Source organism: Fusarium flagelliforme (assembly GCF_020744385.1).
Source record: "Fusarium flagelliforme strain FIESC 12 MPI-CAGE-AA-0113 chromosome Unknown B0J16scaffold_8, whole genome shotgun sequence".
Classification (NCBI taxonomy): Eukaryota; Fungi; Ascomycota; class Sordariomycetes; order Hypocreales; family Nectriaceae; genus Fusarium; species Fusarium flagelliforme.
Genome location: NW_025763510.1, coordinates 1,726,538 through 1,748,983, shown reverse-complemented (window position 1 = coordinate 1,748,983; position 22,446 = coordinate 1,726,538). Strand labels below are relative to the sequence as shown.

At 48.5% G+C, this 22,446-nt stretch overlaps 7 protein-coding genes across 7 annotated transcripts; 4 read left to right on the top strand and 3 right to left on the bottom strand.

The window, feature by feature from the left end:
- Positions 1-1,259: 1,259 nt before the first annotated feature.
- Positions 1,260-4,686, bottom strand: B0J16DRAFT_376292 (uncharacterized protein; the record flags this gene model as incomplete). Its single annotated transcript, XM_046130754.1, has 5 exons — positions 4,509-4,686; positions 4,375-4,449; positions 2,797-4,312; positions 1,498-2,746; positions 1,260-1,392 (listed from the first exon to the last, which is right to left on the bottom strand). The coding sequence occupies exons 1-5, from the start codon at positions 4,593-4,595 to the stop codon at positions 1,260-1,262; spliced, it is 3,060 nt and encodes a 1,019-aa protein (XP_045978022.1). The 5' UTR covers positions 4,596-4,686.
- A 1,669-nt stretch (positions 4,687-6,355) lies between these two features.
- B0J16DRAFT_195334 (PAPA-1-like conserved region-domain-containing protein) lies at positions 6,356-7,936 on the bottom strand. Its single transcript, XM_046122872.1, has 3 exons — positions 6,911-7,936; positions 6,756-6,862; positions 6,356-6,680 (listed from the first exon to the last, which is right to left on the bottom strand). Exons 1-3 carry the CDS (start codon positions 7,743-7,745, stop codon positions 6,441-6,443), a joined length of 1,182 nt encoding a protein of 393 aa, XP_045978021.1. The 5' UTR covers positions 7,746-7,936; the 3' UTR covers positions 6,356-6,440.
- A 1,445-nt stretch (positions 7,937-9,381) lies between these two features.
- Positions 9,382-10,798, top strand: B0J16DRAFT_195320 (peroxisomal membrane anchor protein conserved region-domain-containing protein). Its single transcript, XM_046122871.1, has 2 exons — positions 9,382-9,858; positions 9,909-10,798. The coding sequence occupies exons 1-2, from the start codon at positions 9,517-9,519 to the stop codon at positions 10,695-10,697; spliced, it is 1,131 nt and encodes a 376-aa protein (XP_045978020.1). The 5' UTR covers positions 9,382-9,516; the 3' UTR covers positions 10,698-10,798.
- On the bottom strand, positions 10,798-15,181 carry B0J16DRAFT_195316 (uncharacterized protein). Its single transcript, XM_046122870.1, has 2 exons — positions 14,882-15,181; positions 10,798-14,834 (listed from the first exon to the last, which is right to left on the bottom strand). The coding sequence occupies exon 2, from the start codon at positions 14,766-14,768 to the stop codon at positions 10,899-10,901; it is 3,870 nt and encodes a 1,289-aa protein (XP_045978019.1). The 5' UTR covers positions 14,769-14,834; positions 14,882-15,181; the 3' UTR covers positions 10,798-10,898.
- Positions 15,182-16,382: 1,201 nt separating this feature from the next.
- On the top strand, positions 16,383-17,774 carry B0J16DRAFT_195274 (ras family-domain-containing protein). Its single transcript, XM_046122869.1, has 5 exons — positions 16,383-16,757; positions 16,819-16,831; positions 16,911-17,300; positions 17,370-17,450; positions 17,510-17,774. The coding sequence occupies exons 1-5, from the start codon at positions 16,737-16,739 to the stop codon at positions 17,641-17,643; spliced, it is 639 nt and encodes a 212-aa protein (XP_045978018.1). The 5' UTR covers positions 16,383-16,736; the 3' UTR covers positions 17,644-17,774.
- Positions 17,775-18,607: 833 nt separating this feature from the next.
- Positions 18,608-19,999, top strand: B0J16DRAFT_350658 (Brix domain-containing protein). Its single transcript, XM_046129078.1, has 3 exons — positions 18,608-18,850; positions 18,913-19,130; positions 19,183-19,999. Exons 1-3 carry the CDS (start codon positions 18,729-18,731, stop codon positions 19,770-19,772), a joined length of 930 nt encoding a protein of 309 aa, XP_045978017.1. The 5' UTR covers positions 18,608-18,728; the 3' UTR covers positions 19,773-19,999.
- Positions 20,000-20,393: 394 nt separating this feature from the next.
- Positions 20,394-22,109, top strand: B0J16DRAFT_195262 (uncharacterized protein). Its single transcript, XM_046122868.1, has 3 exons — positions 20,394-20,423; positions 20,486-21,441; positions 21,492-22,109. The coding sequence occupies exons 2-3, from the start codon at positions 20,626-20,628 to the stop codon at positions 21,996-21,998; spliced, it is 1,323 nt and encodes a 440-aa protein (XP_045978016.1). The 5' UTR covers positions 20,394-20,423; positions 20,486-20,625; the 3' UTR covers positions 21,999-22,109.
- Positions 22,110-22,446: the final 337 nt, after the last annotated feature.

Genomic DNA, 22,446 nt, shown 5'->3' with positions numbered 1-22,446 from the left:
GTACAAGCGGGGGAGCGCCACCAGCCATTCTCACATACCACTATGACAATCAAGAGCGGTCAATTGATGTGTCTGATTGGGTAGTCAATAGTCAGCCGCCCAGTTTGATGGTGAAAGCCCTGCGTTGTTGATGCACGTGGACGGATTGTGACTGTCACCTGCACAATGAAATGGAAGACAATGTGAACATGAAGCGATCAATATCCATTATATCCAATGTAATTACTGTCATTGGCCTCCTAGGGAGAGGTAATTTATGCATCGTTATTATCCCCACTTTGTTTCGTTTAATACTGGTAGTGCATGCATACCTAAATTATACTGGACAGTACGGATAGACAACCGTGCCTTGCTGTACCCCAGCTATTGCTATTGCTGTCGCAAGGGACCCTGGGTAAGTGACGTAGGTGGCCTGGACAAAAACCGTCGGCTATTGCGGCTCCATGGGTTCTGACTAACGTACTGCAGTAGGCAATACCTACCTCGAGGTAAATATCGATGGATGTTCACCAACTACGTCAGGATATGTAATTTGATACCCATCTAAAGAGTACTCTGGCTTAGATACAAGGACCTGCAAGACTTGTAAAGGCAGAGAGTATTGATGGATCTATCAGCTTTGCCTCATTACGTTGTTACATTGAATAGCGGCATTCAACCGATAGTGATGGGCAGAATATAAACGTCAAGGCCGGGATATCTCAAGGAGAGAACATGTAATCAAACTTGATCGCGTCTAAGGGCATCAATAGATCATGACATCTCTTACCAATCGATGTCCAGCCCAGCCCAAGAATATAGAGGGGGGTAGAGAGGTTTTCAAATCATCTTGTTCAGAGCGCTGCACCAGTAGACTCAAACATGGATCCTCAAGCCATAGCTTGAGATGTTGACACCGACGTCTTCCTCGTAACTCTAGACAGCTTCGAGCTGGAGATTAAAATCTTACTGAGGCATGGTGATGGTCTCTTTGACATGCAAGGACCAAACATAGTCCACACAAACTACCGTGTCTGCGAGTTGCCCAACTTGAAACAAAAGACATCACTTTGCAAAGGGTAAGTATATACTTCTTTTTATTGAATCCTCTACTCCTCCTTCGCTAAACCAACATTTAAGAACCAGAAGCAAATGTTTTTATTCTCTCGGGGTACTCACCAGTGGTCCTCCCCGTCAACTTCCACTCAGTCATTATCTTTTTCCTCAACTTCAACTTCTTCCTTCGTCAACATCACTTTTCCTAACCCATTAGTGGTGATTCACTGCTCAATTTCAGGACCATGGCGCACCTCGCACTGCGGAAGGGCGAGTTTGGGTGGTGGGGCGCTGGTGCGAGGCTTCTTGTTTGGCGCCGTAACAGTGGCCTCGTTCATCTTGCGCTTGTTTGTGCCTCTGGTAGCAACAGTAGCAGTATCATCAAGTTTCTTCTTCTCGGTATCCTTCCCGATGGTTGCGTTGTCACTAACAGGTGACTGCTAATCACCCGGTGGGACGTACTCATCAAGGACCGTGTTGAAGGGATCTCGGGGCTTGAACTCAGGGTTTGATGGTGGGTTATAGAAGCCAGCAAGAGGCGGAGCAGTCGAGCGGACAGGAGAGTAGGGCATATCTTCGAGCCTCATTGAGGGCGCATTAGGTATTTTGACCGTCATTACTGAAATGTCGTTGTGTCCAGAAGTACGTTTGTATTCAGGATCAGGATTGGAAACGCCAGGGATCTCAGTCTGAAGACAAGCGATCGGAGGAGAAAAGTCAGGGTCCAGAGATGATGAGATACTCTTAACATCAGCGGGGGAGTCTTTGAGGCTAGGAGGCTGCATCGTCTGAAGAAACCAAGATAGGTCCGTGGTAGGGGGTTCGTAGATGCTGTTATGACGGTCTTCAAAGGAGGATTCAGGCTCGATAGAAGCTGGGTCAGTGGTGGGAGTCTCATGGGCAGGGAGAACATTCGACTCGATAGGTTGGTGCTTGAAACTTTCATTGTACTGTTGTACGGGCGCAAGCAACAAGAAGAGGTCTTCCGAGGATGCCTCAGATGCCTCAGATACCTCAGATACAGCATTGAGTGGCTGCTCCGCGTTAGCTTGGAGGAGATCAGATGCAGAAGTAGTCTCGGTAGGCTGAATCATGGGTTGGACAGTAGGCTGAAGAGCAGAGCTTTGTTGACCAAGTAAGACACCAGGTTGGGTGTTGTACTCGTCACTCGATGAAGCATCTTGAGTGAAGCTTTGCTGAATATTGAACTCGTCGACAGGAACTGATTGAGCAACACTTTCAGCTCCAAACGGTGTCTTGTGAGAACCTGCAAAGTCAAAAGAAGCAGTGATAGGAATGGTGACCTCGACATCGGTGATGTTGTCGAAGCTCAGCTGGCTAGCAATTGCGTTGTCGTTCTTGTCGTGACAAGCAGCGATGGGGGAAGTAGAGAGGGCAGCAGGAGCATACAGAGAAGCACTGACGGTAGAAATAGTGGTTACGACCTTGCTTCGTTTGTTGACAGTGATCTTTTCTGCTGACTCTGCCGTGAGCTTCCGAACTCCTTTGTTCTGACGACCTTTCTTAGCCCTGGGCGTAGGTGTAGGCGTAAGTATAGGCTTAGACTTAGACTTAGCAGCCTTGGTCTTGCTGTTTCCACCGTTACCGGCTGCATCACTCGCTTGCTTTTGTTGCTTTTCTCGTCTGAAGTTTGCCACCAGCTCGTTAATCGTGTCCATTGATATTTCGGTAGGCGGCGCCACAAAGTAGACTAACACGATCAGAATTAGTGGACGATAAAGGGTGGACGAAAATACTTACCATTATACATGTCAGCCTCTGGGGTGATAGGTTCCCCGTCGGAGTCTCGCTGAAGCCGAGGATCATCCCTTTCATAGCGAACAAGGCGACGTTGTGAGGGCGGAATCGGGGCGTTCCGAGCTTCTGCATCACGGATCATTTTCTCCTTATCAGATAATGGGTACTTGTCGGCCTTCTCCTTGGTGTTGGCAGAATGCTGTGCAGGCGAAGTTGACAGAGGTTGAACGGAAGGAGGAGTAGGGGGTGTAAGAGCGTGGTGCCGGGACGTCAGTTGGGAGATCAGTTCGATGGAGGGAGTCCGGGACTGAACGATTCTGGCTGGCGAATTAGGCTGCTGGACTTCAAGGCTGAGTGGACTGCCGGGAAGTTGTTGAGGCTGGCTAAGGTAATCGGCGATGGGAATGTCAGGCTTGGGCTTGGCTGTCATGTCCACCTGCTTGACTCCCTGTGGAAGTGCCTTGCCGTAGGCCACGCGACGCATGGCAATCTGGACCCTGGACATGGGAGAATCAGTCTTGAACTCGTTGTTAGACCTCGCCAGGACAGTGTTTTCGCTGGGTTTGCAGCGACGCTTGGGAGCGTTTTGCCCAGGTTGAGTGGCACGACCACGCTTGGGAGACTGCTTTCGAATGGGCTTTCTCATAGAGCACTGTCCCTGAGGGCTCTGTTGCATGATAAGATGGGATGCTGGAGATACTTGAGTCGCCTGGGGCGTCTGATGCATCTCAATGTTTCCAGTGATTGGAATATGCTGAAACCCTTGAACATGTTGCAGAGTAGCGAGGGGGCCACAGACAAGCCCCTGGCCTTGGAACTGCATGTCAGCCGAAGAAGCCATTTGCTGCTGCTCAGCAAGATTGCCCTGAGAAGGGGTGAAAGGGGCGGCAGTTGGGCGAAGAGTAGAAGACGTATGCGAGTGAAAGCCCTGAGCTTGCTGAGCGTTGTTCTGGAAAGAGGGCTGGACACCAATCATGCAAGATGATTGCATGTTTTGCATACTATTCGCTCCGTACATGCCAGAAGCACCAAGAAAAGCTTGGCTGTTGGCAATAAATTGAGGTTGATTCTGGCCATATCCCACCATTGAGCCATGGGGGTAGCCCATCATAGGGTTGTTCGCATACTGGTTTTGAAGGTAGCCCATGGAAGGAGACTGCATGCCCATAGAGCTGGTTTGCATACCACCCATCATGGGCATGCTGTTGACTCCCATATGGTTGCAGGGATAGGCAAAAGGGTTCTGCATGCCCTGAACTTGGCTGCTGACCATGAAAGGCTGGATATTATCCACAGAGGCCTGATTGAGAAGAAGATTCTCGGGGCCAGAGTTGGTGACCTCTGGTGGAGTTGATGGTGAGGGCGGTTTGTATGCCTGCTGAGTCGGGCTGAATTGTCGAGAGCTTACAACCACGGGAGTAGAAACAGCGGCATTGGCGTTGTTAGAAGAAGAGAGGTAGTTGCCCATCTTCTGCTGCTGGCTGTTGATCTGGGTAGTTTCTCCAGCCACAGAAGTGTTCTGTTGGAAGCAAGGACGTATCAGTGAAATGTGGTCATCTGAGAGAGGGGGGAAGAACTTACCAATCCGGCCGAAAACTCGTGCTGGTTAGTGTAATGGGGGAAATATCCGATCTGTTCCATAAGAGCAGAGGGAGCCTGGAACAGACCATCAGCACGCTTTTGTCCCGTCTGTCGAGGTCGGATGAATAACTGACCTGATAGGGAGCTGAGGTGCTCTGCTGGGGAAAAGACGGAGGCAGAGCCTGGGCCGGTCCGGCCAAGTTGGGTTGATATTCCGACATACTCTTGACGGTACTTGCTATTGGGCTTGAATAAATGTCTTGAGCTATTTTGAAGCGAGTAGCAGAGAGAGAATATGTAGCTGGAAGCTGGAAGCGAGTAGAGATGAATAAATTTGGTGCAGCAAAGAGGGCTGATTTTCGTCTCAAAGTCGCCCAAGACTATAAAGAATTGAAAGCTGTTATATCCTCAGAAGGAGAAGCAGAATTCATGTAAAGTATAGACTTGATCGATAACGAGATGAAAGGATACGTGTGGTTGCTGTTCGTATTGGTATTGACCGGTATCAAACGGTCGAGTATAATGCGAAGCAAAGTCTGATGATGGTGAGGGGAGAAGAGAAAAAGCAGCAAGGGCAAAGACAGAAAGAAATCTCGCTAGGTATGCATGCACTTTGCCTACTAAGCAGAAGCGTTTTCTCATGCCACCTTTCTGCCAACTCTATGGCACTGTAAACAGCTGCAGAGAGCTGGCAGAGAAAGAAGTGTTTGACTGCGGACCTGCCAACTGTCAAACAGCTGTAAGGCAGATTATTCCCAGCCACGTGCCATTGGAGATAAGGACTTGTGATATACTCGTTTTTAATGAGGTTCGCGACATCATGATGAGCTGTTGGAGGAGGTATCTTGAGGTTGAAGGTCTTGATGATACTCAAGGTTGGACTAAAGGGGTTTTATACTACTAGATATAACTACATGTCCAATCACAATGACCAAGCCTTCACATTTAGGGTCCTGATTGTAATTCATTGATGTCTTGCTTGTCTGAGAAGAATACAGTATCCAAGTATTGTCCCTCCATGGTGTTGAGTCACTGCAGGCATTGTTTGATGTGGGGCCAATGGGTTTCCAGTTCAGTGCATGCAGTCAAATAAATTCAATTCCGGGCAGTTAACCATAGAACGTTTCCATGGGCTTTTCAGGAATCAACAATCATCGGGTCTGAAGTTTAACCTCAGATTCTGGGGATAGCGGCTATTAACTAACTGAAAACCCTCTCGCACCATAAGAAGAGCATGATTATCTGTCACTAGACTGAACCCTGGACTGATTCTTGTGTATTCCTAATGCTAGGTATTTTGTAGATATTTGTGGTATCAGTGGCAGCGCAGTCGTCAAAAGGGTGGCTGGTCGATGCACTAACGACAGCGTTGATGTTAAAGAGCTTGCATATGATTACGTACCCCAGGCAACAAGGCATCAAAGGTCGGCCATGCAATGAGATGGGTAGCGGGCAGTATCGATACCGCTCAAGGCACATATAAGGATGCCGCCAGTCCATTGACTGATACCATTCCACATCCACCAGGAAAGTTAGCAGATATATACTGCACAGGTAGTGATAGAAGGTGCCGTGATCTTTCTAACCTGTTTGTTTCAAGAGATATCAGTCCTTAAATAAAAATCTTGAATGTTCTACGACCTGTATATTATGTGACCTTTGGTTGTCAACGTCACCGATCTGACAGTAGAGAATGGTGGTGTCACAAAAGGGGTTTCCAGACCTGGTTCGACGCAAGTCGAGAAATTGGGTGCAGGGAGTTGAAAGTTTGTGTCTATCTACCGAAAATGGTGCAACCCCTTTATGGCGTGTGATGAATTCTTGTCGTGAGTTATTGGAGTTTCTGCAAATACTCGCACAAGTTGCATTATCGATTACAAGAACAATGAAGAACATGAGGGAAACGAGAATATAGCAAGGTCCGTTTGATTTCTTTTCCACTTCCAAGACATCAAACAATCATAGACCTGGTCAACAGAGCAAGCCTGCCTACCAGTTTGGAATGAGCACCATGTTCAGCCTCATTAGAAGCCCACATCGCAGACAGGTGTCCAGTCCTAAAATACTCAGGCTACCTCCTGGACCATCTTGGCGGATGGCGGTTTTGGAGACCCAAAGACTTGGCCAGCAGGGCTGTCAAGCATCTCCTTGGTCACTGCCACTCGCACTCCGCTCTTGTTGCTGACCCATCGAACAAAAACAGGATCTGGCCTATTTGCTTCTTCAGCTGACGCACCTGCACCTGCAGCAGCTTTGCGGTTGATCTTGGGGGCTTGTTTTTTGAGAAGCTTATTGATGGTTTCCATCTGTATAGAAGCGTTAGCGACCACACACACACACACACACACACACATCTTCTATATTGCGATTCGACGATGTACCTTTACTTCCTCATTGCGCTTTTCACTCAAGTTACGGCGACGCCGGGCCATTTCTTGACGGCGCATAGACAGTTCCTCGGCTGTAAAAACCTTCTTGGCTTGTACCTCTGCAAGCTTGTTAGTATAACCAACGTACAAACCAGTGTTACACGTACCATCTGATAACTTCATATATTGGTGCTCCTTTTCGTCTTCGAAGCGAGCACGCTGACGTTTCGTCATCTTTGTGAGGTCGATAGACTCATCCGGATTGCCATCTTCATCGTCTTCGTCGTCATCTTCACCTCCATCGCCTTCTTCCTCCTCTTCCTCATCTTCGTCCTCGTCGCCTTCTTGGCCGGCAACCTCTATTTCCTCGCCTTCAGCATCCTCATCATCATCATCGGCCATAGTCTCGTCGCCGAAGCCCATAGTCTCGTCGCCCATATCACTGTCAGCTGGGTCACTAAGCTCGTCGTCATCATCGTCATCATCCTGAATGATCTTTGCGGCTGACGCTCTAGGTGCTGGCTTGGACCGGGCTGGCTTGGAGACGGTGATGGTTGGGGGAGCTAGATCCATTTCAATATCACCCTCAGCATCCTCTTCGCCTTCAGCATCAACATCCATGTCATCGTCGTCTTCCTCTTCCACCTCAATCTCTGCTTCCTCCTCCTCTTCTTCGTCCTCGTCGGGACTTGAATCGACAACATAGCTCTTCTTGGCTCCTCGGTTCCGCTTTCCTGACACAATTTGACCGCCTTCAAAGCCACGGTCCCCTCGGGTGGCCTGTCGCAGCTTGCTGGATGGAACCTTGACAGTCAAACTTAGATGACGATCGCCTCCTGGTGAGGAGGGGTCATCTCTTGAGACAGATACGCCCGAGGCGCGACCAGATCGTCGTGATGACATGCTTCTTTCGCTTCTTTCTGGAGAGTCAGCCAATCTGGCATGGACAGAGATGGTTTCATTCGCCTTGGTGGCTGCTGAACGACGTGGGCGAGAACTCATGATGACAGAATCGCGCTTGCGAAACCTGGGATTATAGTCGAGATTAAGAAAAGCTTGGAAGATTGAAGAGCAAGCGATGTAAGAAATAGAGATTAAGTTGGGTGTATAACGGGTGAGGTTCTCCAGGATCCCAGACTTCCGAACCGGATGCGCAAATGAACAAAGCGAAGCGACGGTGAGTTGTGTCACACAGAAGGGGGAGTAAGTTTGGGGTGTCGGTATTGACAAGGCTGTAATAAGCTCAGATGGTTGAGGTGAGGTGATGGCGGCAAGAGGCAATGAATGGCGTACGGTCGCAACAAGAGGGTGACGGGTAAGCGTAGGTGAAAGGTGAAGAGTGGAAAGTAGGTAGGCAAAGAAACCAGGGAAGCTGCAGCTTGAAATGTTGGTGGCGATTGCCGTGTTTAAAGTTGGACGAAGGTCAGGTTGCCCTCCAGCTGTGTTCGTGGCAGGCAGGCAAGCAATTTTACGACCATTTATTGGTGACGAGCCTAGAGTTGTAGTATGCAAGGCTGAAGATAGGTTGGTAGGTAGATTACCAATTAATCTGGCCTGTAAATAACCTGCCAAGCCAAAGCCAAAGCCAAAACCAAAGCCCAATCCTAGATTGAGTGCCTACATATACCTAAGGTAGGTAAGGAGACCTCTCGCTTGTGAATCAGGGATTCATACGAGCGAACGGATTGAATGCACGTGGCTACTGATCATCGGTCCAGAAACAAGCATGGCCGCCAAACTTAGTACATAAAGGAATGGTGAAGAGTTATCCTCTAACAGCTGCAAAGATCCCGAGGGACTGGACTGGAGCTGATGGAATTGGTGTTGTGCTGATGCTGTGCTGATTGATTGATTGATTGATTGACTGATGCAACCAAACAAGGAAAGACAAAACTAAAGGGAAATTCTATAACTCACATCTTATAAAAGTCTATTGCCTCTGTCACGCCAGCCTTCTTGCTTTCTTCTGACTCGAGTTGTTCTCAATTGGTTTCGAAAAGCGATGACCCTTTAATTCACTTCTGGCCGTTTTCCAATTGACCTGCTTTTGGATAGCTCTGAGCCAAGAACTGAGCAAAGGCGCAAAAGATCTCCAGTTCGTTGTCTAGCCGACAGTGGACTCTTCTGCGCTGTACTCTGCTGGTAAGGGTAAGACTCGTGAGACGAAGGCCGTTACACGCTGCTGATTTGTCCACTGACTGCCCTGATGATTGGATTGTTTGGCGCGTTGAGATTGACCGATAGGATAGGATAGGAGGTGCCGGCGCTGATTGTCGCGGGGGCTTGATCGCGTTCTTCCGCTGTTTTCAATGAAGCGCTCAGTATGATGCTTGTGATTTCCTTTCCCAAGGAGGGTCTTAGAAGTATAACTGTGGGGGTTGAGAGTTATAGGTGACCGTGATCTGAGATATTGTCTGGAATTGATATTCTCTTGCGAATGCGCGTTTGAGCCAGGCTACCGTTAAGCAGGACTAAACGGTTGACTTTCGATATGGGCCACAGTAATAAACGGAGGTGGTGGACACCACCTACCGTTACAGTTGACCCAACTGCATCCGCAGGGAACATACTGGACCCGACAGGATTGGCTCCCCGCAAGACACCCCGGTCCAGAAGTCTAACTCCACCGTTATCGGCAGGAGTACCGAGGCATGTGCCTGCGCCTCGGAGACGGCATCGATAAACCGCTTCCATTTCATCTTAACATCCTCCCAACCTTCAACACAACATCTGGCTCCCATCCATTCTACTCATCCTTGTCGCAATCCTCAGAATGAGCGACTCAGATTCCAATCCCGCCATCCCAAGCTGGCAGAAGGCGCAGTCAGACGAATCCGATAGTCAAAACACCGACCCGGTGCCGACTCCGTCCACAAGCACATCAACATCAGAAGTCGATGCACCGGCAGTCGAAACAACAGAGGAAGAGACAACACAGCCGGAGAATGCTTCGGATAATGGAGACAAACTTGAAGTTGCACGTCGCTTCCTCGAGAACGATGCTGTGCGCGACGCGCCTCATGAGAAGAAAGTTGAATTCCTCAAGTCCAAAGGAATCGACGAGGCGGAGATAAACACGCTCCTAGGCCAGGAAAGCTCTTCAGCAGAAACAGATGTCCGCACTCCTGTCCACATTCATGTAAAGCCCAGTACTAAAAGTTGCAGTCCTCCGTCGGTTCAGAAACAGCCAGCTCTTATGCGCTAACGCCTACCGAGACTCTCCCCCCATCGACAGCCTCCCAACAACCGTCGGTCGACCGCCCTCCAATCGTGACATACCCCGAATTTCTCGCAAACTCCCCTCGTCCTCCTCCTCTCGTTACCAAAGAGCGTCTTTTCAACGCTCTCTATGCCGTGACTGGTATCTCTACTCTTGTCTATGGTACAAGTCGCTACGTCATCCGGCCTATGGTTGACAGCCAGGCCGAAGCTCGTACAGAATTCCACGACCTGACTTCTAAGAAGCTCGATGCATTGGTTGCAAAACTCGAGAAGACTGTCTCTGAAGTCCCACCAAAGAACCCCGTAACCACAGTCGAGGAGGAAAGTGATGCTGAAGACCCTACAGAAATGTTCCATCGAGACATGGGCACGCAGACCACATTTCCTATAAGCTCCGTGACAGCTCTGAAAGGCTCTACGAGTAATGAATCGCCTGCCAAGCACAACACCAACCAACTCGCCAGTTTGAACAAGACGCTTTCTGGCTTGAAAGATGAATACCGTTCTCAGAGTGAGGGGATGGATAAGATTAAGAGTGCTGTTGATGTGTTGCGCGATGATCTTGACACCTTGACGTATACTGCCTACCCTGAGCAGAGTAATGGCTATGATCTGTACGGCCGCTCACGCAAGCCTGAGCCTGACGATGAGATTCGCAAGGTGAGGGACAGCATCCGACGTGTCAAGGGCGTCTTACTCAGCACAAGAAACTTCCCTGCTTCAGCACGATAAGTTACTGCACCAGGACTCGTCTACTGGGAGCAGAAACGTTGTTATTATATGTAATACATGCCGCTTCATACAAAGCGTCCTAATGGAGACGTTGTCTCAAATCATTTTTTGTACATAGTCCAGCCAATATACCCAGACGTAATCACCCTGTTGACCAGACACATCTTTCTTGTGACTTTATTTACTGTATGTCGGATCACCTCAACCCTTTTCGGAATCCATATTGCACTTCGCGAAGAAGTCCTTCCAAGGCATGAAATCGATGTGCTCAAAACCACGACCTGCTTCGGCCTGGCGTTTGTACCATTCCATTGTTGGCTTGAATCTGTACCTCATAAGGCCCTCAGAACCTTTGCGCTTCTCTTCCATGCAATGCTGAAAGAAATGGTTCTTGCACTCGATCTTTCCGTTCAGCCGTTTCGCTCGAGGAGGATGAAATACTATTTTTAACGCATCCATAGGAGCATCGATATCCATGGGCTCGGGGGATGAACATCGCGATCGGCGGTCAGGCACATCCCCTCTCCGAACAATTTTCCATCCCTTAAATTCCAATTGTGTCGCGTTTGCGGGTATGTGGGCTTTCACGTTGAGCATTATTTCTTCCAAACGGTGGAGTGTTCGATCCACAGGGTCAATCGAAGACGAATGGTCACCATCCCATTCCCCATACCAGACACGCCGCAGCGGTAACGTTCTGCCAAATTCTTCCTGGACTGCTTGTATCATAATTCGCTGTGCTTCGATAAGATCTCCTTCGTAAACTCCTTCTCCTTTGTTGGAACCTCTCCCGACAGGATCCCAGATGATAAGCTCCAAAGATTTGTATGGTTTACGATGAGGGTCCGCGGGCCTGATTATCATAATCCATGGCCGTCGCTTTCTTTCCATATCTCCTCGCGCCTCACCAAGACTCCAACTTCCTTCGATTGTGTAGCATAATGCCACAGCGGTATTGTAGTGACGGGGGAAGTGTACATTCCTGAACGGTCGAAAACAATCCTTGTACGTTTCAAAGTTGTTGTGGGGATAGACATCGAGTTCAGATGCCATAGCCTGATTCCAGTAAGCAACAGGGTAGGGGCAGAGTATCTGTGGTCTAAAGCCTTCTTTCCAGATCTTTTTGTCAAGATCGTCCAGATACTGCTGAAAGGAAGAACTGGTGTCATCGGGTATTAGCCTGAACCTCCGTTGTAACTCTGGTAACTTCTCTTGGATCGCATTGGGTTGCTCGAGTTCCTGGACATCCGCAACGGTTGATGCAGCAAATTTAGGCCTTGTGGTAAGGTGTGTGAGTTCACCATCAGTCGCACTAGATCCAACCACGGCGAATTTCCGGTATTGGTCCAGGTTCATGATAGACCACCAACCAAACCAATTAACTAAGCTCTGCTCGTCATTGCTATCGATCAATTCTGGGCCCAAGATGACCCTAGACTGCTCCTCGCATGATTGATCTTGGATGGTTTGAACCAAGTCTCGGGTCTTTTGCAATGCTTCAAGTTCCCTCGTCACTTTATCTGTGTATTCATCTCGATCCGCTGAACCCGAATAATTAGTTTCTATCGCAGTGGCTACCTCGAGAAGCCAGCTATCGAAGCCGGCCCCAACAACAAGCGTCAGGCAGTCAAATTCGTTATACTTTTCCCAAAACCACTTGACCAATCTCCAAAGCTGGCGTGGTTGTGAAATGACAAAGCTGGGTGTGATCAGGATTGCAGTCATGTTCTGTCCACAGAGGGGCTGCAAACTCACATCCCCAACTCTACATCGTTGTTCGAGTGAGGGGTAGAGGGCCGAAGGCTGCAGGGATTTCGAGAAGAGCATAAAGTTGAACTTTTCTGGTAACTGTAGTAAGTTCTTGACACCGGGAAACAGGCGTATAGACCATATTGCTTCCTCGTGAATGATGACCACCCCACTGTCTAGCTGCAACAGGCTCTGCCAGTGTCCAGGAGAAAAGCTGGACAGAATTCTACAGTCAGAATTACAGGCTCGAAGCCATAGACTCAGTAACTGTGCTTCGTCTGAAGTGTTTCCTGGAAACGCGAGAAAGAAATTATGTTGACTGGCGAGTTTTGCAGGGTCTTCTAGTTGTTCGTATCGAAATCCCAATAAGCGATCAAAGAGTGTCAATGACATTTGAGGCAACACGTCCCCTATATCTAGACCTTCCGGGAGGTTGATCGGGGAGAGGGAGCGGGTCGTAAATCCAGGAGCCGGCCGGAAAAGGTAGTAATACAACGGGGGAGACTCAACCGTTGTTGCCGTTTGCTCTTGCGACTGTGTACACACAAATATGCATAAATCATTGCGATATAAGAGAGCACCAAGAGATCTAGCTCGAAGCCAGTTCGCAACTACCATCAAACTAGTAGTATTATCGTTGCTCACCATAATGCCGTTACCCAGCTTGTCGGCAGCTAGCTCATTTTCATATAATGAAAAGTCTTGAGTCATGCAAGTGTGTGTGAATATCAACGAAGGCATGTTCTCAAAAATCGCAGGCCAGGGCAGTTCATTTTGGGGCTCAAATCTCTCGAATCTGACCGATATCGTCTCCTGGGTGCCTGGGCCAAATTGGACGTCTGTGATGATTGTTCTATTGGAAGGGTTTGCATCGCGGCTGTCGGTGGATACATAATCATTCCCACAAATCTGGCTATTTGATGCGTTTGCTCGGCTGTTTATAGTCTTTGGCTGAAATGCCGGGTTCGCGGGAGAATCTTTGAGGGGTAACGCATCAAGTGCCCATTCTTCCTTCACGACCCATGGAGCCTCAGTAGGGAGTGTCTCCTCACGCATAAATAGACTGCTGCCCTCCCTAGCGAACTCTTCTGGCTCTCGGAAAGTTGTCTTTTCAACCGTACCCCAGCTGATCGATCTCCCGGGGTTCTTCTTCTGTGATTTCTGGCCGGCACCGGATGAATCGTCATGGTGGTGAGCGAGTGTAGCGCGATCGCTAGACGAATTTTCGGTCCTGTCGGCTTCAATACTCGGGATGCTTGGTGTCTCCACATTGCGCTCTGCCGGATTTAAAGATATGAGGTTTGAAGGCATCTTTGGTGGTGCAACACCGTCTCGATCACGGCCTGCCTTTTCGACAATTCTAGCATACCGAGGTTTCAAAAACTTGGGCTTCTTCGTAGAATCCTTTGCAACTTCAGCAAGAGTCTGCCGCTGCTTTCTTTGTTTTCCTCCTGCAAAGACATTGCCAGTAAAGACTTGTGCAGTTTGAGTTTTGCGAGCCGTCAGTGGAACTTTGCCCGATCTAGCATCGGTGCGTTTCGTCAATCCAGGACGGCCAAACTTCGATTGGAGACTGTTCGTAGGCGTTGGTCTTGAATTTGAGATTTTGTTTGCTGCAGAGCCGATGCTTGGGCGTCTTGGCGGCAGTTGCGTGTGACTGGCCGAAGACGTGATAATATTCGGTTGTGGGAGTGGTGCCTTGGTGGTGAGCAATGCACTGTCGCGACGGCTGCTGTTAGATGAACGATCGTCGCTTAAGTTGGCACCCGCTGTTTTCCCTTCTTCGGGTGAGGAGGGCTGATACTGTCCGACTTCAGCTTCCGAATCATAGTCTGCGGAGGATGGGCTCGATTCTGTAGAGGCACCGAGGTCCTCTCCGTCTGGAAATCTATCGACCCATTCCAACAAGAGTTCCATGTGTTCGAAAGAGTGTTGTTTAAGTCCTCGGCGCTTCCGACGTCGATTTCTCTCCCTATGACGAGCGAGCTTTTTGTCATATGCATCTTTCCAGGCTTTCTTCCAATCTCCAATCCTTTGGTAGAGGTCGAACCCTGGTTTTGCCTTTGTTTCCTTCCACTCTTCAATGAGGTTTCTGTTCAAGTTCTGCCGAGGTTCCCAGGTAGCTTCAGACAGATCAAAGCCTTCCCATTCAATCAGGTACCGCCAGCTGCCGTCGACTTTCCACGCAGCCATGATGGAAGAAACTATCCATTCCTCTTCTGAGTCGTGATCGGCTTGAATAGTAGACGCCAGTGACTCGTCGTCAGAATCATCCATGTCAACATCGACGTCGTCGGCCTTCTCTGACGGCAGTTCTTCCATGACTGGCAGTTGTTATCAGCGCCAAAGGCGCATGACATGCACGACAAAACTCAGGTGTGCATCTAACTAGTGATGTTAGTAAGGGTGCGTTGGGATAATCCAAATTCACTCACTGAGTTGGGATGTGTGTTACAGGTGACACCTTTGGAGGCCAGTGAATTAAGGTACGGTGGTGGATCATGAACCTTTGAGGTTTGCTCCAACGCTCAAATGACTGCGGTTTCCAGCCAGCCAGTGTACTCAAACTTGGCAAGCTCAAGATTACCTAGGAACCTACCTACCTAGGTAGATATTGATCTTTTGAGGGCCGGATAATTACAAAACTTAAAGAGGTTCGAGGGAGTAAAGCATTCGAGTAAATAGGCACCTAGCTCTGCAAGACCGATTTTAGTTACAGAATGCACTTATTTTTATTTCAATCAACAACCTGGACCATTTGCATTCGTCTTTGGCGCGAGTTTGGCGGAAAGTGCTGCCTGACATCCGCGTGAGCACGTGACTGCCTGCGGATGCTAAACCGCTACCCTATACCGCTTGATACATGCATTTTATTTTATTTTTCTTCTTTTTGGTAGATGCTCGGGCAACAGTTCAGTTATGGAAGTAGGTACGGTACCATGTGGATTTACATACACCGTATCAATGGAAATGTACTTCAAATTACGACGCATGATGAGTTTGGCTTATCCAAACCGCTGGATTCTGTCACATTCTTACATGATAAACTTTAGAATGGCAAATCAACACCATTACTGAAAAAAAGCAGTAGTCATCAGCATCAAAGTCGGCTTAATGAGCATACCTATAATAGCCAACCAAGCGTCATGGTCTTGCGTCTTGCCAAATTTGATTTCCCCGGGCTCCATGATATACGTGCAGGACGTGCAAAGTAAAAAAGATCGTTCATCACAGCACAGTCTCCATGACATTTTCAATGAAGCACCTACCTTGCCAATATCATGGTATCCTTGAATGATTGTGATACTGTAGTTGGTCAAATAAGCGATTGTGACTGTAGCGGAGTGTTGATGGTCGAAATTAGGAGGTAGAGGAGGTGTGTATGTGGATTTGACCATGTGCATTAATAAAGTGCAGAACACATTACAATGCGACCAAAATAAAGATCGAAGGTATCTGCAAGCGGTCAGCGATCAGCTTTCAGATTCAGAGAAATGCCCTAAAGCACCATTAATGAATGGATGCGGCCTATAAACGCATCATAGCCTCGCCAGGCTAGTTGAGACCTCTCACTTTAGAGGTGTCCGGATTCGGTCGCTGACCATCCAATTCATTGATCGTACTGTACTGTACATACACACGACCTGGAACTTTCTCTTTGTTGTTGCCCGTTTCCCAAAGCCAATCTAACTCTAAGTCTAGCTCTAGCTCTAGCTCTAGCTCTAGCTCTAGCTCTAGCTCTGAACCAGCATTCAATATGTCTACCTGTCAGGCAGGGGCAGCCAATTTTAGGGACAGGTTGCATTCCCTAGGATTTGATAAATTATGGGTTGGAACCTAGCAGTGCTGTTCGCAGTATTAGGTCCATGGTCCATCCATCCATCCAATACCCGCCCCGTGCATGCTACCTGGCCTTAGGCTTACCTTACTGTAGTGGATGCCATGGAGCGCTGAGTAGGTACCTCTAGTACCGGGCCTACGTTCCCTACTGGCCTCCACTTCATGGGCTAACAAAGAGGCGCTTGAAACCCCCTAACTAGCGGGAGGTACAGCGCAGCTCTGGGGTGGGCTGGGCAGTCCAGGCTTTTACCCCTCGGCACGAGGATTGGAGGTAAAGGAACAAACAACCGCCTATCGCCAGAGCCGCGCATTCTCTCCCTCTCCACATCCCACACCTCAACGACGTCGACTTGTCTTTCTCGCAGCGCACTCACTTTCACTTTCACCTTCATCCTCCATCCTCAAACTCGATCTAATTCAATACTCATCTGAAGCTACAACACCGCAGCTATGGCCAACGACGAGTATGATGTACGTCCCAACCCTCTCCCTACCGTCCCGCCAGTTGCTGACCAGTGGACCCCCTTTGCAGTTCCTCTTCAAAGGTGCCGTCATTACCACCTCCCGAGGCCACGCCTGGCCCGGAGCTTGCGATCGCTAATTGCTGACATTGTGAACCTGCAGTTGTCTTGATCGGAGACTCAGGAGTCGGAAAGTCCAACCTTCTCAGTCGATTCACTCGCAACGAGTTCAACCTCGACTCCAAGTCGACCATCGGTGTCGAGTTCGCCACTAGATCCATCCAGGTCGACTCCAAGACAATCAAAGCCCAGATTTGGGATACCGCTGGACAAGAGCGATACCGCGCCATTACTTCCGCTTACTATCGAGGTGCTGTCGGCGCTCTCCTCGTTTACGATATCAGCAAGCACCAGACTTACGAAAATGTCACACGATGGCTCAAGGAGCTACGAGACCACGCCGATGCCAACATTGTCATTATGCTGGTTGGAAACAAGAGCGATTTGCGACACCTGAGAGCCGTTCCCACGGAGGAGGCCAAGTCTTTTGCCAGTACGCATTACCTCGGACAAATTTGATTCATGAAGTAGAGGAGGATCCCTTTAACTGACACATATGTAGGCGAGAACCACCTGTCCTTTATTGAGACGTCCGCCCTCGATGCCAGCAACGTTGAGCTTGCATTCCAGAACATTTTGACTGGTCGGTTATCTCGCATCTCCAGATGGCATGTCTATGACAGAAACTAATACTTGGCTCAGAAATCTATCGCATCGTTTCCAGCAAGGCCCTCGACAGCGGCGACAGCGCCCAGGCCACCATAGGCGCAGGAACCAACATTTCACTGAGCAAGCCTGCCGACGATGATGCCGCAAAGGGTGGAAAGTGCTGTTAAATTACTTGGGGAACCGTTTGCAGATTGATATAGGGCTCTGGGGTTTGGGATACCTGGCGTCTCGTTTGTCCCCGAAAATGCTCCTTGCTAATGGAGAGTGGAGGAGGCGAGGAATCGTGATACGTCTTTTTTTTTTATATCAGAAGGCGCGGTTACTTCGGCTTTCCTTTGTTCTTATTTTTTGTCATGATGGTTGTCTTGGGGTTGATGCTTCCAACGATCGCTGCGACATGGTCATCTTAACGTAGCTGAATGAATTCTTTATAATGTTCGTCTTGACTGCAAGCTGTTGCATTGCATCTCGCTTCCGTCCGAGTCAGACGCCACAATCTCTGTACGCCTCCACGTCATGCTGATCAGATCGAATGCGAGTTCGCGGCCAAACGTCGAATGAATTGATCTAGTGCTTGGCTCATTCTCAAGGGTCCATTTGTGCTCACAGCGGGGCATTCTTGTCACATGCTGTTGGAAGTGCTGGAATACCTGTCTTCATTGCTGAAAGCGAAAGGCCGTTGATCTTTGTGATTTTATTTTAGTGCTCGAAATGATGCAAACTATAATTTTTCAAAGTCAAGCTTTTTGGGTGGCTCTCGTCGAAGAAACGCATATGTACTGTACTATCACGACTGCATGTTCTCTGGTTTCTATCCAAGCCAACTCCTAATGCCCCCTGGCTCGGTATTGTTTCGATTTCTGTCTGGGCCTCAGGGTGTCAGAAGAATTGGCCGCCGAAATCATAAGAAACGAAATAAGTTGATCACCTTATGATGGCTTAAACTAGGACCGAGGTTACTTTATTATGGTAGCCTAAGCCTTAGAGGACATTTCTTCTGTTACCCACCTGCTTGGATGGATCCATCCACCTAGAAATGGGCTTAGGCTTGGGCGGTGTCACGGCCCCACCAAATAACCCCACTTTCTCTTATCGCCGGCTTTGACTTCTTATCAAATCTCAGCCGACCAAATTTTTTTGGAAAATTGCCTGGCCGCGTCGCAAAGCCTTATTTAGTAAAACATCAATCACCAGGACTACGACAGGTCTTCTCAATAATCGACAGTGATCGCGAAGTCGCAACGCATTCAAAATGGCTGCTGTGTACAAGTCTATTTCCAAATCCAGCGCCCCAAAGGCAGAAGCGCCTAGCAATGGCATCAAGAAGAACAAGCAGAGGGTTCTGATTCTTTCCTCCAGAGGTGTCACTTACCGGTAAGGATCCTGCTGCTTTCGAATTGGAAGCGCATCCCACTGACATTATGATAATCGTATAGACACCGTCATCTCCTCAACGATATTGCATCAATGCTCCCTCACAGTCGAAAGGATGCAAAGTTCGACTCCAAGACCAAGCTTTACGAACTGAACGAGCTGGCCGAGCTTTACAACTGCAACAATGTTCTATTCTTTGAGGCAAGAAAGGGCAAGGATCTCTACGTTTGGCTCAGCAAGGTTCCCAATGGGCCTACCATCAAGTTCCACCTTCAGAACTGTAAGAGACGAGTGCAACAAAACAAGTGATCCAAGCCGCTAATGAAACATAGTGCACACAATGGAGGAACTCCATTTCACCGGCAACTGTCTTAAGGGATCGCGACCTGTTCTCTCTTTTGACGGCGCTTTTGACAAGCAGCCTCACCTGCGATTGATCAAGGAGCTCTTCCTCCACACCTTTGGAGTTCCCCAAGGTGCCCGAAAATCCAAGCCCTTCATCGACCACGTTATGGGATTCAGCTTCGTCGACGGCAAGATTTGGGTTCGAAACTATCAGATCAACGAGGTTGAGGCGACAACAAAGGAGGGAGAAGAGGAGGTTGAGGAGTCCAAATCCAAATCCAGGTCTGGAAAGCCGGATACTGACATCAATCTGGTCGAGATTGGTCCCCGATTTGTCCTGACCCCCATTGTGATTCAAGAGGGCTCTTTTGGCGGTCCCATCATCTACGAGAACAAGGAATTTGTGTCACCGAACCAGGTCCGCGCCGACCTCCGAAGGACGAAGGCCTCGCGACACAATGCACGCGCTGAACAAGAGGTGGAGAGACGGGCCAGGAAGGGCGATCTCGGCCTGCGATCTGCTGGTGGTCAGCGTCCTGCCAAGGATGAGCTGGATACCAAGATGCTGTTTGCCTAGACTATTTAATACCTGTCGATATACTTACTGGCTTGTTCCATTGGGTCTGTAAACACCTGGACGGGGTGTTGGAGTTTAGGTCATGCTGCGCTGCTATTTTCCAAAAGAATATAAAATTCGCTTCTTATATCAATTAGACTGTAGATCTTAAATCTTTTCGATATGACCTTGACGCCACAAGTAGCCCAGGTCGCATCATCAATTGACCCGCTCGGAGAAAGCCCGGCTATTCGTTATCAGTACGCGACTGTCCTGGAACCTTCCCATGTTGTGTACATACCCGTTTAGAATGATGCCCATGTCCTTCTTGCTATGTTCTTCTCAATGCCTTGTTGCACACACAATACTTTCTTCGAATACAGCCATGCGAGCTTCATTTGTTCAGAATTTGATGCCTGAGTGCATCCGTATTGTTGTCTCAAGCCCCGACGCTGGGGTGGCTGGACAATAAGCCCCGTATCATTGACGCCTTGAGTGACTCAACTGTGAAGTTCCTCGAAGCGACATAGAGTCAAACAGCTCTTATTTTAGTATCAGTTCAACTCAACTATACGCAAGAAAAGTTCTTTGAAGACCCCAAGTCCCAATTACTGAGAAGTCAAAAATTATATATGCGCCATTCCACCAATAAACAAAATGCCAGTTCATCAGGTCAGTCATTCATTCCCTGCATCGTCATTTATGACTTAGGGTTGGTCTAATCGTTATAGCAGACGCAAGAGTGTTGAACCTACTTCTCTCATAACAAGCACGCCGTTTATCGTTGAGATAATTATCTATTTACACTCTGACTATTCTCCTAACTTTCGAAATACCATACTTACCTGCACGCCAAACCTTGTCATCCATAGGCATGCAGTTATCTATCAAGTTTGAAAACATGGCGCTCAAGACCCCAAAAGCCCTTTGCCTCACCGAGCTCCCAAACGAAATCCTTCTGGAAATATACCACCAGCTGGACTTGGACGGTGTTTTCAACCTCTGTGCCACTCACGACACATTTCACGAACTATTTACTAAGAAAAAGGCTTCCATACTACTTCCCGTCCTCACTCGGGAGTTCAGCCCCTTTGATGAGCTTCTTCAGGTTTACACAGCCTCAATTGAAGACCTTGACTGCCGGGGTGGCCTGTATATTCCACGCAGAGTTATATTCAAGCGGTTTCCTGGAGATACCGGAACAGTGTTGGCACCAAGCTGTGACCATAGACCTGCGGTGGTAGCAGAAGCTGTGAGCGGCTTCATTACTCTCAACAAACCTGGAAAGCCCACCATATCCTCGGTTCAGCTTCATAAAACGGTTGTTTTGACAGAAGATGACTTGAAGCCGCTACTCGGCTATTGCTCACTTGTGTTAAAATGGCAAGCCAGGTTTCCGCAGATGAGATGGTTCCATGAACCTGAGAATTGCCGCTACCTTCGAGAACACGAAGCTGAGAGATTCCGCAGGGCCATGTATCGCTGGTGGCTCTACGGCTTCTACTTTCACGGAGAGTTCCCACGACCCCGTATCGGCCGTCCTGAGCCAGGTGTGGATGATGTACGACTTAGCCAACTTCGATTTTACTCCACAAGTGAGCTTGTAGAGCTCATGGACCTGGTCGAGACTATGAAGGATGTGGTCTTGCATTATCTTTGTCCTCGCCTGGACCCCAGTCAAGATGAATATGTAAGTTCATAGCAACTAGACCCAGCTGCACATACTAATGCTATCTCTAGGAGGGATGTAGCTCTTATCTATATGACGTTGTTGACCGACCCGACTCACTTGCGAGAGGTTGGCGCGATCAGAGTCGATGGGGTCGGATTATCAAGACATACTGTAAACTCGGCCCCAAAGACTTGATGCACCTATTTGAGAACATCTACAGTTACCCTCGGAACCGACTTATCACAGAAGTTCGTTCTCTTCAGCCAAACCTCACCTTTGACCAAGAGTCTATCTCAATATCAACACAATGTGTGTTGGATGAGCGACAGTGGTCATTGAATATGCCTACTCTGCCTCTAGATGGATTAGGAGGTGTGCTAGACTGGGATGACGAGCGCGATGCAGAGCGCGCCACATTCGGGAGCGATGGAAGCCTGGATGGGACGCTACCAGGAGGAGCTAGAATGTTGAGGTCATGGTCTCACTACTCACCCCGAGGAGATGATGGCTCTCATCTGGACGATATTTATCGACAGCCTTGGGTTGAAGGTAGATCTATGGTATCGTTTGCTTAACCCTCCCTAATAGGATGTTGTTGATAGACTTTTGGTTCCATACGTAAATGAACAGAACTCCAGACTAATAAATAGAAACATGTATCGTGTGTCCTCCACTTACGCCCCCCGATGCTAGGTATGGATGAAAAGATATTGGATAACACCTAGAGAAGTCCTACTCCATAGTAGGTAGGCGTCAGGGTGCTAGAAGAATTGATCACCGAGAGCATAAGAGACGAAATAATCTAGGCATTTTATGCTTGCTCAGACTAGCACTCAGGCTTCTTTATTTTGGCGCCCTAAGCCTTAGAGGATAATTCTTCTGTAGCTAGGTACCTAGGCAATTAAGAAACACCCCATAGTACAGGCCTTTTCCCTTACCACTACAGTGGTCGGGGAGTTCTCGCCGCAGAGGTTGACTTTCAAATCAAAATCAATCTTTACTAACTCACTTGAGCTCTTGAAA

Bases quoted from the DNA above. Each gene is read 5' to 3' on its own strand.
- B0J16DRAFT_195334 (XM_046122872.1), bottom strand. From the start codon at position 7,745: ATGAGTTCTCGCCCACGTCGTTCAGCAGCCACCAAGGCGAATGAAACC. The intron at 6,863-6,910 runs GTACGTGTAACA...ACAAGCTTGCAG, and splicing joins ATATATGAAGTTATCAGATG to AGGTACAAGCCAAGAAGGTT. The intron at 6,681-6,755 runs GTACATCGTCGA...GCTTCTATACAG, and splicing joins AGCGCAATGAGGAAGTAAAG to ATGGAAACCATCAATAAGCT.
- B0J16DRAFT_195320 (XM_046122871.1), top strand. From the start codon at position 9,517: ATGAGCGACTCAGATTCCAATCCCGCCATCCCAAGCTGGCAGAAGGCG. The intron at 9,859-9,908 runs GTCCGCACTCCT...TAAAAGTTGCAG, and splicing joins GCTCTTCAGCAGAAACAGAT to TCCTCCGTCGGTTCAGAAAC.
- B0J16DRAFT_195316 (XM_046122870.1), bottom strand. From the start codon at position 14,768: ATGGAAGAACTGCCGTCAGAGAAGGCCGACGACGTCGATGTTGACATG.
- B0J16DRAFT_195274 (XM_046122869.1), top strand. From the start codon at position 16,737: ATGGCCAACGACGAGTATGAT. The intron at 17,301-17,369 runs GTACGCATTACC...ACACATATGTAG, and splicing joins GGAGGCCAAGTCTTTTGCCA to GCGAGAACCACCTGTCCTTT. The intron at 17,451-17,509 runs GTCGGTTATCTC...TACTTGGCTCAG, and splicing joins ATTCCAGAACATTTTGACTG to AAATCTATCGCATCGTTTCC.
- B0J16DRAFT_350658 (XM_046129078.1), top strand. From the start codon at position 18,729: ATGGCTGCTGTGTACAAGTCTATTTCCAAATCCAGCGCCCCAAAGGCA. The intron at 18,851-18,912 runs GTAAGGATCCTG...ATAATCGTATAG, and splicing joins TCCAGAGGTGTCACTTACCG to ACACCGTCATCTCCTCAACG. The intron at 19,131-19,182 runs GTAAGAGACGAG...AATGAAACATAG, and splicing joins CAAGTTCCACCTTCAGAACT to TGCACACAATGGAGGAACTC.
- B0J16DRAFT_195262 (XM_046122868.1), top strand. From the start codon at position 20,626: ATGCAGTTATCTATCAAGTTTGAAAACATGGCGCTCAAGACCCCAAAA. The intron at 21,442-21,491 runs GTAAGTTCATAG...TGCTATCTCTAG, and splicing joins ACCCCAGTCAAGATGAATAT to GAGGGATGTAGCTCTTATCT.